Source organism: Solanum verrucosum, unplaced genomic scaffold, assembly GCF_900185275.1.
Source record: "Solanum verrucosum unplaced genomic scaffold, falcon-dt-bn FXZP01000088.1, whole genome shotgun sequence".
Lineage (NCBI taxonomy): Eukaryota > Viridiplantae > Streptophyta > Magnoliopsida > Solanales > Solanaceae > Solanum > Solanum verrucosum.
Window position 1 is genome coordinate 270,581 of NW_026020077.1, and position 16,483 is coordinate 287,063.

Consider the following 16,483-nt stretch of genomic DNA (forward strand, 5'->3'; position numbering starts at 1 on the left):
ACTCCTTCAATGGAGATGCTGAGATTACATATGAGAGGAAGAAGATAACCAACAATGTAAAATAAAATGTGTATTGTATTGAATGAGCTCAACTTAGCATTATGCAAATATATATACATCACTTCATACACATGTACACCTACATGACTTAACTGTTACAATCTGTTACAACTAATTCGTAATCCTAACTAACTACTCTGCCACGTCAGTCGACTACTAACTAACTGACTAATTATTAACTAACTATTGCCGTCTTCAATAGTTTATTCAATCTTACCAAATAAACAAAAATTTATAAAATCGCATAATAAATTATTACAAAGCTATTTGTTCTCCACTTAAGTAACTGTTTCATCTAACTTTAATTCAATAAAAAAATTGAATAAATTGTAGTGTACTAGTCTTTAATATAATCTTCTCACATAGTACGTACAATTTCCTCAAGTTAAACTTGCATTTCTCGTTCATGTGATCGAGAAGACGAACCAACATTGTTACTTTGAGCCATTTGTTGGTCAATATCATCTGCAACTATATTTTCATGCTCATAGACTATGAATATTTAATCAGTCCTTTAGTATTCTCGCAAATAATTATGTAACACTGCACAAGCTATGACAATTTTCAATGCATCAATTTGATTTGCTTTGTTGTTCAAATAGATATAACTATAAGTTGTAATAAATACAAATCGGTAGAAGCAATAAATTAGGTGTTGGAGTAAATGAAGAGAACAAATTTATTACTCAACAATCGGTTGTTGTGAGTTAAAGTGACTATATGTTGGTGAGAATAATAAATTTTAAAAAGTAATGATGTGATTATAAATTTTATTTACATATGAAATAAATGGTTAGTAGATATAAATGTGGAGTTGTTTTAACAAAATATAAACTTGTGAATCAATTTTTGTATTAAAATATCTCAAATCATGATATGAAATTTTCATATCATGGTTTTTGGAGAATATGGAATCATGAGATGGAATCAGTGTGAAATAGCATGTCCAAACATTGATTCCATCTCACTATTCCATATCGTGATATGGTATCGCATGGCCAAACGCCTACTAAGTATTTACGGTTAATGATGTTCACGATTTAGATAAAAATTGTTTTAAATTGAATATTCAAACCAAATCGACTAAATAAACGGCTTTATTTGTGGTTGGATTTGATTTGGTTTTAGATTCTTAAAAACCGATAGTATTTGATTTGATTTTGATTTTGTTAAAAAAAATCAAAAAAATAACCAAATTGAACCGATAAATTACATACATATGTTTTATTATTATACATGCATAATATATTATTTTTATAGATAATTTTAAATATATTATATATGTTTTCATCAAAATTTATTTATAATTTATTTATGAAAGTAAAAACGTTCAATACCAGAACATTTATCTTATTGGTTTCATGTATAACAACATAAGAGTGTCTAATATTTTTTTGTGGGACTAGGAATGTCACTATCTCTTCCTTCTAGACCAAAATGATAAATTTTGAAACTTTATTCACAATAAATTCAATGATCGAAAGTTTTGTAATGTTAGTCGTCCTAACTATTTTTCATTTTGAATGAATTTTTTTAAAAAAAATTTAACTACCGAATAACCGAGCCAAACTGAATCAAAATTGATATTAACCAAACCGATAAATGGACGTTACATTTGGTTTGGTTGGTTTTATAGTTTAAAACCGATTAAACTAGTTTGGTTTTAATTTTGACCAACAACTGATCATAACCGACCCGTAAACACCCCTTACGTGAATAAGGTCATATATGATACAACTACTCCCTCTTTTCATTTTTATGTTCACTATTCTAAAAGTAAATATTCATTTTTATTTGTCACTTTTAATTACTCTTAATATTAATTTACTTATTTACCTGTGGAAAGAAACATGCGCAAAAACTCCAAATAATTCCTGAGTTCCAGAAGGAAAGAAGATTGTTGTCTTTTTCCCTCTTTTGAATGAATCTTTTTTTTTTTTAATTTTTATGTATTGTTAATAACTGAATAACCGAGCCAAGCTGAATCGAAACTGATATCAATCAAATCGATAAATAAATATTATATTTGGTTTGGTTGGTTTTATAATTTAAAACCAATTTTATTGGTTTGATTTTAATTTTGACGAATAACCGACTGAAACTGACCCGTGAACACCCCTACATACGTGAATAAGGTCATATATGATATATCTACTTCCTCTGTCCATTTTTATGTTCACTATTCTTAAAATAAATATTCCTGAAAGGCGAAAAAGAACTCCAAAAGTAAAGAACATTGGCATGATAAAATTAAAGAGTTTTATTTAGAAAGATAATTATACAAGAACGTAACATAGTGTTAATTATGCGCGCACAAAGTAGACACTAAGAGGGAAACGGAGCCCTTGAGAAGGCGTTTGTCTTGTGGCGAGAGCCAAACGCCTTCTTCCATCTAACACAACCACCCACACTACTCGACATTGATTAAGAGCACAATTTGGACATACAAAAGGACCAGGACAATTCAACAAATGGTAACCTCTTTCTGCTCTCACTATTTTAAACCAACTACTATCTGCTCTTCCTATCGTTCCTCCACGAGTCCCAAACAAACTTGCCTCTAGTGTTGCATTGTACTCTCCCACTTTCCAATTTATAAAATTATCACAATTCCTCGAACCAACGAACTGGATGTTAATGTCTTGGTTTTCATAGATGCGAGGTGGTTGTCCTCTACAAGAATGTTCAATAAATCTAAGAGGTGTACCTCTTTGTCCATCGGAGTTGTACTTGAAGACGCCGTCTGGACAAGAGGCACCTGAATTTGGGATGTGACCTAGGTATACATGACCACTTAGGACACCTCCGAGAGATGAAGCGATACGATAATTTGAACGAGGATTAATTCCTCTACCCAATGTGTCGAATACTTCCCTATTAGAATTACGAGGATTTTGACAAGGGGAAGTTGATGAAAACCCAACAAAAGCAAGTAAACAAAGAGATAAGAGGAATAATAAACACTTGGTCATGTTTCACTTGTGACTTGTTTATACTAATAAAGCCTTCTACTTTATAGAGTGAAGTGATATCCTCAATTCCTAATCATGTCAATGTCATGTATCTAGTGTGGTTTGCATGTAGTGGCGGATCCAGAATTTTTGCTCAGGGAGTTTGAAGTATAAAGAAGAAGCTCAGGTGGTAATGCAAGTGCGCGGTGAGCGTAGTAGCCTCTCGGCATGCTCTTTGTACAAGAACCATAGATATTTCATTGGTTTATAAAAGTAAAGACTAAGCTAATCAAAGATATCGAGGACAAAGATGCATTGATAAGAATTTTAGTGGATCGACAGTATTACATAAGTTAATTCCTAACACACATGAAAATTAAATGATGAAAAAGGGAGCGAGACGGAGAAGAAAGATATTTACCTAATCATGCTAAATTTAACTCACTTTATCATACCGTATTAACATTTCTTTTTACTTTTATCATGTCCATTGAGCATTCTTAAAATTTCTTGTGCTTTTTATACTTTTATTTTGTAATGTTTTACTTTATATTTCCCTTTTTAAAAATTTTAAATTAATACCCATTCAATCAAATATTACTATGAAAATCGTTAAGATTCTCTAAAAGTGTGTAAGAATAGAGTTACTAATATTATAATGCATATTATTAATATAAATAAATAGCATCGTCAATTTTTTTAGTTCATATAGTTCAATTTACTAGGTTAGTCATAATTTGTAAAAAAAAAACAAATAACGAATAAATCAAATAAGTTTAGTTTTCATCTCACTAAAATAGAATTAAAATATAAAAGAAATTTCATGAATTTCTATTAAATTAATATTTTTAAATGGACGTTGATGATATTTAAGCTTCTTCATTCAATTACATCTAATTTACATTTTTTTTTAAAATAAACTATATTTCTATCTCAATTTCAAGTTAAATATAATTCATCATTTTCTAAAAAAAAGTTATTCAAACGTATATGAAAAAAGAGTTACGTTGAAACAAAATGAATAATAGATATAAAAAGAATAAAATATAAAAATAAAAAGAATGTGTCTAATAAATTTAAACAAAAATAAATTAAAAAGAAGAAATGGAATAAAAGGAAAAAATAGTGAAAAAGAAGAAGAAGGTCTAAGCCCAAAAGTTCCATTTTCCAAAGCTAATATTAAAAAGGGGAAAAAATGTTGCCAATGGGACTTGAACACGTGACATAGGGGCATTACATGGACCATGTATCCATTGAGCCAAGTCTGTACTTTGTTCTCAGGGGGTTCATTTTAATGTATATACACAAAAAATAAGAATTTGATATTATATATATAGTGTAATTTTTGACAAGGGGGTTAGGCTCCACCTAGGTCCTCCCCTATTTGCATGTATCTGAATTACATAAATAAATAGTATTGATCAATGAGAGCTACCATGCTTCATAGTGAATAAGAAGAAACAATAAGGATTGCTCAACTTCGAGCCTCCTTAAAGTATTCGCCATGTAGTCACTGGTAGATCACTACAATATCAAAAACACATTAGCAAAGAGTGCTAATTGCTAAAGTATTTATCAACATTAGTTAATTTTCATTGGATTCAATGTCGTTATAGGTTTTAGAGACATTTATAAAGAGTGGTAATTACCCCTACAAATACATATTTACCGACAATCAAGTTATTGTCATTAGTTTATTTGGTGTAATGATCGTTCAATAGTCTTTGTGTTATTCACATTTACCGCTTAAATGAATTCAAAGAGGCGACTAACGCATATTTTTTGAGGTTTTATTCTTGCTCACCACTTTAATTATTTATTTCCAAATATCTATACCTTTAAATTATGTGAAATTAAGTGAGTACGTTTGTAACTAATATTTTAGCACAAAAACATTTTTACTGTTCAATATTTGGCGACTCCTATCAATTAACCTAATTTAACAATTCATACACAAAAAAATAAAATATATTTTTAAAATATGCGAAATTGAATGGATATACCCTTTTCAATATATAAATATACTCAACTAACCATCGTACTTCATTGGCACGTTTTACTTATTCATAATCGTTAATGGTCCCGTTTGCACATCAGTATTGGTCCTGCAATTAGAGCAGAGGATAAGAAGGAAAATTTGGGTGCTTCTTCTTTACTCACATAAAATCAGATTTATCCATTTGTAATTGTTTCAAGACATAAATATTTTGCTTTCAATGAAAAATATCCATATCACTCACGTGGTGGATAGGTCTATATGATATGGTCCTTCCAACAAAAAAACAAATCTCTTAATTCTTATACAAGATATTTTTCTATTATGGGTATATCTAATACGAATGAAAAAGTTTCATTTTCTCAATTGATTACTTAAGTTTTTTTTTTTATGGGGGTGTGTGGGGTTGTGAGAGAAAGAGATTGGACTTTGGAGAGTACATGGGGTGAGATGGAGTCGGGTGGAGAGTGGACCAATAAATTTTCGTAAGATTAAATGTATTTGAAAGTTTGTAATTATAATATGTAATCGTAAATATTTATTAACAAAAGAAAAATAAAGATGTGTGATTTATTAATGCGACACCTAAGGATACATATAGACATTGTTTATGAATTATGATTTAGTCATTTGACAAGATTATATAAAAGTTAGAGAAAATTTTAATAATTTTCACAAAGGAAGGTTTTCACATTTCAACTTCATGTCCAAACGGACCCTATAGTTACAGATAGACATTTTATTCTTTAGAACCAAATATTTACGCCCTCTAAATTATGGAGATTCTACACTTAATTAGACCCCCTGTTGAATTATATCCATAAATAATTAAATATATTAAAATTTAATTAGACAAACTAAAACTATAAACAATAAGACAGTAATTCTTTACAAAATTTTAAAAAGAAATATTTTTTTTAATTCATGCCTTTAATTATAAAAAAAAGAGATCACTACTCATTTTTGGGAACATTTCTCTGTCAAAACTCATAAATAAAAACTGAACATAAACTATCAATAAGATACACCAACTATTAGTAAAAAAAATATGTATTTATATACGTAAATGACTTATAATTAAATACTTATTATATGTAAATTCTTTTTTTTTAGTTATTAGAGTAGTTATTATTTCTCTTAAAAAGTATATCTTAAATACACTTAGATCATGAAGTTTCAATGTATAGAATTTCTAAAATGTTTAAATGTTTTAGAAAACTTGAGAAGTAAAAGAATATTTTGGAAATTTGAGCATCTCATTAATAATAATAAAAATTAAAAATTTAATATAATTGAAAATATAAGATTATTACTAACATTTTATTTTGGAATAACTAAATGAAATTCATCCACATAAATAAAAACCGATGAAATAACCATTAGTTCCTTGTCAGCCATTATTGTCCTTCAACAAGGTACAATAATTCCATATCAAAAAGAGATTCTCTTAAACTATTGTATGAGTTAATACCTCAAATAGTCACTCAACTATGTATTTTTCTCTCAGAAAGTCATTCAACTTTCAATTTTAACTCAAAAGTCACTCAACTATACACTTCTCTCTCAGAAAGTCACTCAACTATGCACTTCTCTCTCAAAAAGTTACTTTGAATTTTAACTCAAAAGTTACTCAACTATCCACTCTTCTCTCAGAAAGTCACTCAATCTATTTAATTGTTTTTTTAATTAAAATTTGCTGATATTAATTATTTATATAACAAACCAAAAATTTAAAAAAATAAAAAATTTAGAGAGGGAATGAAGATAAAAAATTGCTGATATTTTTTTTAAAAAATTTTGGTTTGTTATAGAAACAATTAATATCAGCAAATTTTAATTATAAAAAAATAATTAAATAGATTGAGTGACTTTCTGAGGGAAGAGTGGATAGTTGAGTGACTTTTGAGTTAAAATTCAAAGTTGAGTGACTTTCTGAGAAAGAAGTGCATAGTTGAGTGACTTTTGAGTTAAAATTCAAAGTTGAGTGACTTTCTGAGAAAGAAGTGCATAGTTGAGTGACTTTTGAGTTAAAATCGAAAGTTGAGTGACTTTCTGAAAGAAGAGTGCATAGTTGAGTGACCATCTGAGGTATTAACTCATTATTGCATGTACAGTGGTCCAATTTAGGCTGCAAAATTTTCTGATTGGGCCATTTGTTTAATTTACAAACATTTATTTGAAAAAATAATTTCCATCCACTAATATTAGAGCACAAAAATCAAAAAATAAAAGTGGCGGGTCATGCATTGGTCAATTCGGTTCAGTTTTATGTACTGTTAGTTTGATTTTCGATTTTTAAATCGTTAAATTAATAAAATATTTGAATCAATTTTTGATTTACTGAATAAGAAAAATGCTCATAAAATAAATATATGACTTCTCACTTCTCTAATAATTTGATGTGATACAGTGAAACAAGCAAATCAGTTGTAAATGCTTTGATATAGTGAAACACGAAAAATAATGAGAAAATTGCATCAATAAGAACAAATGTAGTACGAATGCTATAATTAATGTTATAGCCAAAACATAATATGAATTTTTTTGTGTGAAGACTATAGTGTCGAGTATTGATATAATGATTAGTTATATTAAATTACTAATGTTTGATATTTATGAAGGGTAAAGTAGTAAATTACTATCGTTTTAATGGGTTATCCATTTCCCCAATAACCCAATACTAAATACCGAAATCGAATCGATAATCCAATCATTTTTTTTATAAAATCATTAAAAATTCATTAACCCAATAACTCAATAGCAATAATATGATAGCATTATTTTTGGCACAATTTGTTGACCGGATTCAATCTTTGTATTATTGGTATATTTCGATTTTCATCTTTGTATAATAGTAATTTATATAAATGTGGGATTTTAATCCTCAAACTAATGAAAAATATTAATTAAAAATAAATAAGAAAAGTGAAAAAGAAAAATACATCCAAGGGTAAATGCGCTTAATGGGTCATATGGCTCTAACTTCTTCAGAATTTCATGGTAAAAGAGAGTGGGTCGTGTTTATTTTTTTTTAATAAATAAAATGTTTTTTAGTTTTTCTTGTGGTTGAATTCAATCCTTCTAAGAATTCTTTTATTTAGATATAAGAATTAGCAGAAAGTATTAAAAATTAGCAGAAAGTACTTAAAATAACGGGTAAAACTTACCCGCATCTTGTGTTTACACCAATTCAATACATATATGCCATGTGTTTAAATTTATAGTTTATTTTACATAAACTTAATTAATTAAAACATGTGTTTTACTTCACTAAATCACATAATAATGAAAATTGCATTAATTTGATGTAAACACCCGGTGCAAATAAGTTTTTTCCTAAAATAACATATATGAACAAGAAAACCCATTAAAACAGAGGGGATTGTGTTTGTCAATCGAGACTAGCCTTTTTAATAAATTAATCTTTACTTTTGATTTTTTTTCTTTAAATTTTCTATATTTTAAAATTAACGTTTTCGTTAATTTTTTTTAACTTTCATTACTGTGAAAAATCAAAAGTACATATTTATATTAATCGTAGATTAATCGAATTATATATACATGTAGGGGTGTTCACGGTTTGGATAAAAACTTATTCAAATTGAAAACCTGAATCAAACCGATTAAATGAACTGATTTTATTTAGTGTTTGATTTGGCTTGGGTTTAGATTTTAAAAAAACTGATAGTATTTGGTTTGGTTATGGTTTTGTTCGAAAAAAATCGAAGAAATAACCGAACCAAACCAATAAATAATATACATAAATTTTATTATTATACATACATAATATACTATTTTATAAACAATTTTAAAAATCTTATATATGTATTCATCAAAATTTATTTATAATTTACTTCTGAAAGTAAAAATGCCCAAGATAAGAATATTTATCTTATTAGTTTCATGTATATATGAGTGTTTATAACAATTTTTTGTGGGACTGAAAATGTCAATTTCTCTTCCTTCTAGGACAAAAGTAGTGAACTTTGAAGCTTTATTCATAGTAAATTCAATGATTGAGAGTTTCGTAATGTCAGTCATTCTAACTATTTTTCGTTTTGAATGGATTATTGCTACTTTTTGTCACGTTTTGAATGAATTATTTCTTTTAATTTTATGTATATGGTTAACAACCGAATAACCGAACCGAAATCGATAACAACCAAACCGATAAATGTATATTATATTAGGTTTGGTTTGGTTTTGATAATTTTAAAATCGATTAAGTTGGTTTGGTTTTTATTTTAACCAATAACCGACCCAAATCAACGCATGAACACCCCTATATACATGATTAAAACTAGAATATATTCCAAAACACAGGGACTAAAATTGTTATACCCTAAAGCTATATATGCAATAGTAAAGAGGGCTAAAAATACCCCTAGTCTATTTGAAAATATTTAAATATACCTCATTCATTTATTTGGTTACAAATATCCCTCAATCTAACAACCCTTTTTTAAATTATTGTTATTCTTATTTTTTATTAGGTGACATCTTCCTATTGGATAAAAATTTAATTTTCGACCCATCAAATCTTTCTCGACCCAACTTTTTAGCAAAGGGCTGACGGCTTAATTTATTGATTGTATATATTAAAAAAAATTCACGTGATTGATCTTAGAGTTTTGGTTATCATTGGAACAGTACACCCCCAGCCTCCCCTCCTTGTTTCATATTAGACTAAGCATTCAGGTTGGAAACATCCAATAATATTCATGGGGCTGTGGGATTGGGTTGGGGCAGATTGGAAAAAAATTGATGAGTTGGGGATTAATTTTTATCCAATAGGAGACGTCACCTAATAAATAACAATAATAATAATAAATAAAAATGGGTTGTTAGTTTGAAGTAGAGCTGTCGAAAAGGGTCAATCCAGCCCCACCCAGCTCAAGCCTCGTGGGCCAATGAATTTGAAGAGCTAGGATGGGCTGATCCTTTATTTGGTAAGGCCTGAAAATGCTCAATCCTAGAAGGGCCGAGGGCTGGAGCGGATTAGCCCTTCTTTTTTCATTTTTTTCTTTTCAAACTTATAATTCTCTAACATCAAGAAAATGAGAAGATTTTCAAATCAAATATGGCAATCAATGGTGTTGTTTCAATAACACTAGCAAAAAATCTAGTGTAATTAACATGTATCTTGCATATCAGACACGTGAGCAAGATAAGAGAGTGACAAGCAAGATGTGAGAGATGTGAGGGTGCGAAATTTGTCTATGTATCCTAGATAGATGCGAATCTACTTGGATAGAATGTATCTAAAACAAATTAACCTAATTTTGAGTTCATATTTTCTGAGATACATGTATCTGAACGTACCAAAATTTGATAAGATTCATAATATTACAACATAACGTGTATTTAAGTAATTAGATTATATACTAGTGATATTATTGTAAGTTACCATTAAATAAAAAGTTTTGGCCTATGGGCCGATCCTAGCTCGACCCCGATTAAGCCTCAAGGGCTAAGGGTTTATATGGGTTGGGCTTATATCCTTAGTTTTAAATGAGCTTGAAAAATCATATCCCAACTCTACCCCCAATAATGAATTGGGTTGGGCCGATCCCATGGGCTAAACCTATTTTGACGGCTCTAGTTTAAAGGATAAAAATGAGTTCAAAAGGTGAGTAAAAAGGTATTTTTTAACCAAAGATATGAATAAGGGATATATTTAAGCCTTTTTCAGATAATTCAAGGATATTTTTATTATTTTTCCTTGTGCAATAATAGAGTTCCAACTTAATTATCACGTGAACTAAGAAATTGTTGCTGGATGACAATAATTTCAAAAAAACATGCAAGTCGGGGTCAGTACAGCTTGCTGAATAGGAGAAATTAAAGATAGCAACCAGGAAAAGTTAAGCTTTCCACTCCTCCGTCCAATCATAATTGTCCACTATATAAATTTGAGACTTATATTCAGAAACAATAAATAATAAGAATGATATTACAATATTATTTTTTGAATATATTAAATTTAATGCTTTGAAAAATATATTTGATAGTAAATAGTCTCTAATAGCAAAGATAAAATAGACACAAAACTTTTCAAGTTAGACAAGTATATCGGACATCTAAAGATCGGATGGAGAGAGTAATTAAGAAGAAGCAAGCGTAAGTACATTGCCAAACTAATTATACTAGCAAGCACATTTTTTTTTTTATCAATTAATAAAAATAATATATACTAATATGAAGAAAAAAAAAGTTTTATTTTGCTATCTTTTTTATCACTCGTTTGCTATAAATAGGTAGAGGAGGACAGACACTCATCACCCCAAAACTAAAAGAAAACAAGGTACTAATTAATTATCCATAATGGCTGTTCACAAGGAAGTTAGTTTCGTTGCTTACCTACTAATTGTTCTTGGTGAGATTTTCCTCTACTCTTTTTTTTTTTTTTTTTAAAAAAGTTATTGGTTTATACATACACAAGTAGTTTTATGTTTTTTACTTAATATATATTTCTTGTAGGAATGTTTCTATATGTTGATGCTTTGGGTTGTACTAAAGAATGTGGTAATCTTGGCTTTGGGATATGCCCACGTTCAGAAGGAAGTCCGACAAATCCCATATGCATCAATTGTTGCTCAGGCTATAAGGGTTGTAATTATTATAGTGCTTTCGGGAGATTTATTTGCGAAGGAGAATCTGACCCAAAAAACCCAAAAGCTTGCCCCCTAAATTGTGATACAAATATTGCCTATTCAAGATGTCCCCGTTCAGAAGGAAAATCGCTAATTTATCCCACCGGATGTACCACATGCTGCACAGGATACAAGGGTTGTTACTATTTCGGTAAAAATGGCAAGTTTGTATGTGAAGGAGAAAGTGATGAACCCAAGGCATATTTGTCCACAGCATAAAGCATCAATACTATGCGTTGTAGTTTTTAATTAGTAATTAATGTATGAAATAAAAGCATGCACACATAATGACATGCTAATCACTATAATGTGTGGGCATCAGAGTTGTGTGTTATGTGTAATTACTAATTATCTGAATAAGAGAAAGAGATCATCCATAATTCTTATCCTAAATGAATGTCAACTGTCTTTATAATTATTTAATGAACCAGAATATGCATTTTATTAACTAAATCCATATACATATAACATTAATCATAGTTAATATCAATTGGGTTAGCAAAATGAATTTAGTCCATTATTAATAAGGGGTATCACGGGAGAAAACTCCCACTGGAGGGGAGCCAAATTCTATTAGGATAGCATAGAGCGATTTTTATATATGGTAAGTGGACGAAGATTTTATGAATAAACTTATCTAAAAAGATTTTTAGATAAATATTTTGTCTTGTCATGTCTAGGCATGTTTTTGCTAATCATTAAGAATAGTTCAGATAAGAAGGTAAAAAACTTACATTTTCAATAATTCAGATAGAAAACTTAATAAAGTGAGATAATTTACCTATATTACTTTTATCCTTTGATATATCTCAAACCATGCATGATATAAACAGAATAGATAGAGAAATAATTTTTACATCTATATAATTGTTGAATATGTAAACAATTTAATTCAAGAAGCTAGGAATACAAAAATTGAAGAGTTTATGATTATTATTATTATTTTGATGTTCAATGAAGTTTTTTTAATTTCATATTGAAGTATACAAATTTGGATCCCTCCGCTAACATAAAATTCTTCTTTGTTTTCTACTACAAATTTTTGTTTCTATGCCGTAGTTATCTTTAATATATTTGTGGTTGAGGAAATTTATTGCTAGAAACGAAGGATTGTCAATTTTTTTTGAAAGCAAATATATATATGAAAATATACTGTATCTTATTTTAGTAATGATTAAAACGTGGCCTTAATTGAATCATCTTTCTCATTCATTTTTTCAAATTCATATCAGGATGATTGACATTTATCTATTTTAAATATATAAAATTAATTTAAGGGTTCAAATTAAATTTAACTTAAAAGTGTCTTAACCGTAGTTAAAGGTTTACTTTTAAAAAATGACTATGAAAGTCTAATCTTCCACGAATCGAGAAAGAGATATTGATTTACGTTAGGGGTTAACAAAAATATTTGTGTAATATTGGTTTGGATAAATTTGGAGTTAACGGAGGCTACGATGTTAAAAATGGTAGTTGTAGTTCGTCCATAAATGGGTGACTTGTCCGTTTTAGTGTGTACTTTTAGAGAGGGTCCTTTTTTATATTCAGAATTTAAAAAGTGTCCATTTTGATGCCGGACTCTCCATTATTGTCGTTCAACTAGATACAATACAATAATTCCATATGAAAGAGATATTATTTTATTTTTGTAGGTTATATCACTCTTCATAGAGGGTTATCCAATTTACGCTGCATTGTGCCATCTGTTTAATTCACAAATATCTATTTGTAAAAGTAGTTCTATCCACTTTAATTACAAAAAATAAAGTGATGGGCAAATAACAATTTTGGTCTTTGTATTATTGGTTTATTATCAGTTTTGATTCATGTATATTTTGATTAAGCATAATTAATCTTTAATTTATGTAAAAAAGTAATTTCATCCTAAACTAATGAAATCATTAATTAAAAATAAATAAGAAAAAAAATACATTCAAGGGTAACTGCGCTAAGAAATCTCGGGTTAATGTTCTATAAGAAGAATCTGGTTGAATAATTCAATCTTATAGCTAGGGGTGTTTACGGGTTGGTTTGGGTCGGATATTGGTCAAAACCAAAATCAAACCAACTTAATCGGTTTTAAAATTATCAAAATCAAACCAAATCAAATATAATATACATTTATCGGTTTGGTTGTTTTCGGTTTTGGTTTGGTTTGGTTCGGTTATTAACCATACATAAAAATAAAAGAAACAATTCATTCAAAACGTGAAAAAAGTGACAACAATCCATTCAAACGAAAAATAGATAGAATGACTGGCATTACAGAACTTTGGATCATTGAATTTACTGAATAAAACTTCAAAATTCACTATTTTGGCATAGAAGTTAGAGACAATGACATTTTCAGTCCCACAATGAATTTCCATAGACACTCATATACATGAAACCAATAAGAAAAATGTTCTCACCTTGGATATTTTTTCTTTCATAAGTAAATTATAAATAAATTTTGATGAAACATATATAAAATCTTTAAAATTGTTTATGAATATAATATATTATGTATGTATAGTAATAAAATTTATGTATATAACTTGTTGGTTCGGTTCGGTTATTTCTTCGATTTTTTTCAAACAAAACCATAACCAAACCAATGACTATCGGTTCTTAACAATCTAAAACCAAACCAAAACCCAAATTAAATCGGTTCATTTAATCGATTAGGATTGATTTTTCGGTTTGGATCGGTTTTTATCCAAATCATGAACACCCCTACTTATAGCTATACATAATTAATAGAAAGTTAAAATATAATACATGAACGACTGAACGAGAAAAGCCATAGAGAGGGGGAGAAGATAAATTTTGATCCAATTTGATTATATTTGAATTGAATGGTATGAGTTGGCGATAATGATGACTTCAACATCGTGTTTGTCTTAACAAATTAATTAATCTTCATTTTTGAATAAGTTTTTCAAAAAAAATCTATATTTTAAAATTAACAATTCCATTAAATTTTTAACTTTTTTTAGTGTGAAAAATCAAAATCGCAAGTTTATATTAATTGAACATCAATTATGTTTAGTCCAATCATATATACCGTATATAGAGATCAAAACTAAAATATATATACAATATATTAATCAAAGATCAATTATGTTTAGTCGAAGAAAATTATTTCTAGATAACAAATATTTCAAAGTGTCTCCGTTTAAAAGGACAAATGATAATTTATCCCACGAGATGCACCACCTGATGTACGAGGTATAAGGGTTGCTACTATTTCGGAGAGAGTACTGAACCCAATGCATGTACCCACAGCTCGGAAAGTTGTTTATGTGACTTGTCCATCTTCTGGATCAAACTTTATCAAGTTTGCGTTAGTTGTTGCACTGCAGGAGAGGGTTGCAAACTCTATGGATATGAATTATGATGGATCTTTAGTTTGTATTGGGTAGCCTCAGAGCTATATTTCTGCATCATAAGGCAACATCAATAATATAATATACGGAGAAGGGTCTAAAATGTTCCTCAAGTATTTGACTTGGTATAAAATTACCCTTCATCCATCTTTCGCCTCTAAGAAACAGTGACGTTCACCTTTTGACTAAAAATACTTTTGATGTTAATCCTATGGTTCATATTTGCCCTTATTTTTAATAGCTCCCTTAAAGTAAAATTATTAAATATTTATTTATTATATTGCTTTAAGAACTTTTTTGTTATATATATAAAACCACATCTGGTTCATATTTTGATTCGACACACTTGAAAATAATATTGAAAAATAATTAATTTCATGATATCTTCCTATTGGCTTATTTTAAATCAACCTCCAATTTATTATAACGTAACCCAACTCCATAAATGGGGATCTTACTAAAATCCATACTCACCCCAACTAATTGTCCATCTAAAAAAATATTATTTTCATTAATATAAAATTTTCTATCAATTATTCAAATGTCTTGTTCATTTTCTCTTTTATTTCTTTTTAAATCTCTTATTCTTAATTAAGATATCCGAGACTCAAACTTGAAATGAACTCACATGTTTATATTCTTTTAATTTGTATTATTGTTATGGTGGGATGAAGGTGATAAGAGAAATGATTATTTTTATTCTTTTATTTTGAATTAGGGGTACACACAAAAGAAAATAATGAATTTTTCGTACATATTTGCTAATTAATTGAGTCATCTTTTTGTTCAACTAATTATTTCTATATAAATGCATCATTATTTTCTTCCTTTTTGCTCTCTTGTTTGTCATAAATTGAAAATAAAATAAAATGGTGGACAAGATCCAAATAGAAAACAAAAATGGATTGGGGGGGGGGGGGGGGGGGGGAGTGTAGAGAGTAGATGCCTAACTTTTTTTTATTTTATTTTTAATTTACTATGAAATTTAAAATCGAGTCAATCATGTGAATTTATTTATTAAGTAATTTCAAATCATTTTAACGTAAAAGGGACTAAAATACCCTTAAACTATGAGGTTTGGTACAATATTACCCTTCATCCACCTAATGAGTTTGATCTGTTAGACATAAAGGTATTTTTGAGACAAAAAGTCAACGTTAGGGGTATTTTGGAGCCCAAAGATAAATGGAGGGTGATTTTGTACCAATTAAAATAGTTAAAAAGCATTTTAAGCTCTTTTCCGTATAATATAAATAAATTGTTAAAAAGTGACACCCGTAAAAAAATACTTAAAGTCATTAACAAAATATTAATTTATCAATATAAAATAGTGTCAATAGTTTATTTATATTGAATTAGAGGGAGTAACCCACTAATATGTAATTAACATTATCGTTCCACGTAGGAACATAGTCACAGAACATGATTTATGTGTGCTAAAATAATATTTTACCA

General features: G+C 28.6%; 3 protein-coding genes across 3 annotated transcripts in view; 1 reads left to right on the plus strand and 2 right to left on the minus strand.

Moving 5' to 3' along the window:
• The window catches only part of LOC125824139 (aspartic protease inhibitor 10-like), a 112,346-nt gene that overhangs the window by 15,437 nt on the left and 80,426 nt on the right, over nt 1–16,483 (minus strand). The gene's annotated exons all lie outside the window — the stretch shown is intronic.
• On the minus strand, nt 2,364–3,032 carry LOC125824006 (aspartic protease inhibitor 11-like). Its single transcript, XM_049503366.1, has one exon. The coding sequence runs from the start codon at nt 3,030–3,032 to the stop codon at nt 2,364–2,366; it is 669 nt and encodes a 222-aa protein (XP_049359323.1).
• On the plus strand, nt 11,301–12,057 carry LOC125824137 (proteinase inhibitor type-2). The gene is made up of 2 exons (XM_049503498.1): nt 11,301–11,383; nt 11,488–12,057. Exons 1-2 carry the CDS (start codon nt 11,332–11,334, stop codon nt 11,877–11,879), a joined length of 444 nt encoding a protein of 147 aa, XP_049359455.1. The 5' UTR covers nt 11,301–11,331; the 3' UTR covers nt 11,880–12,057.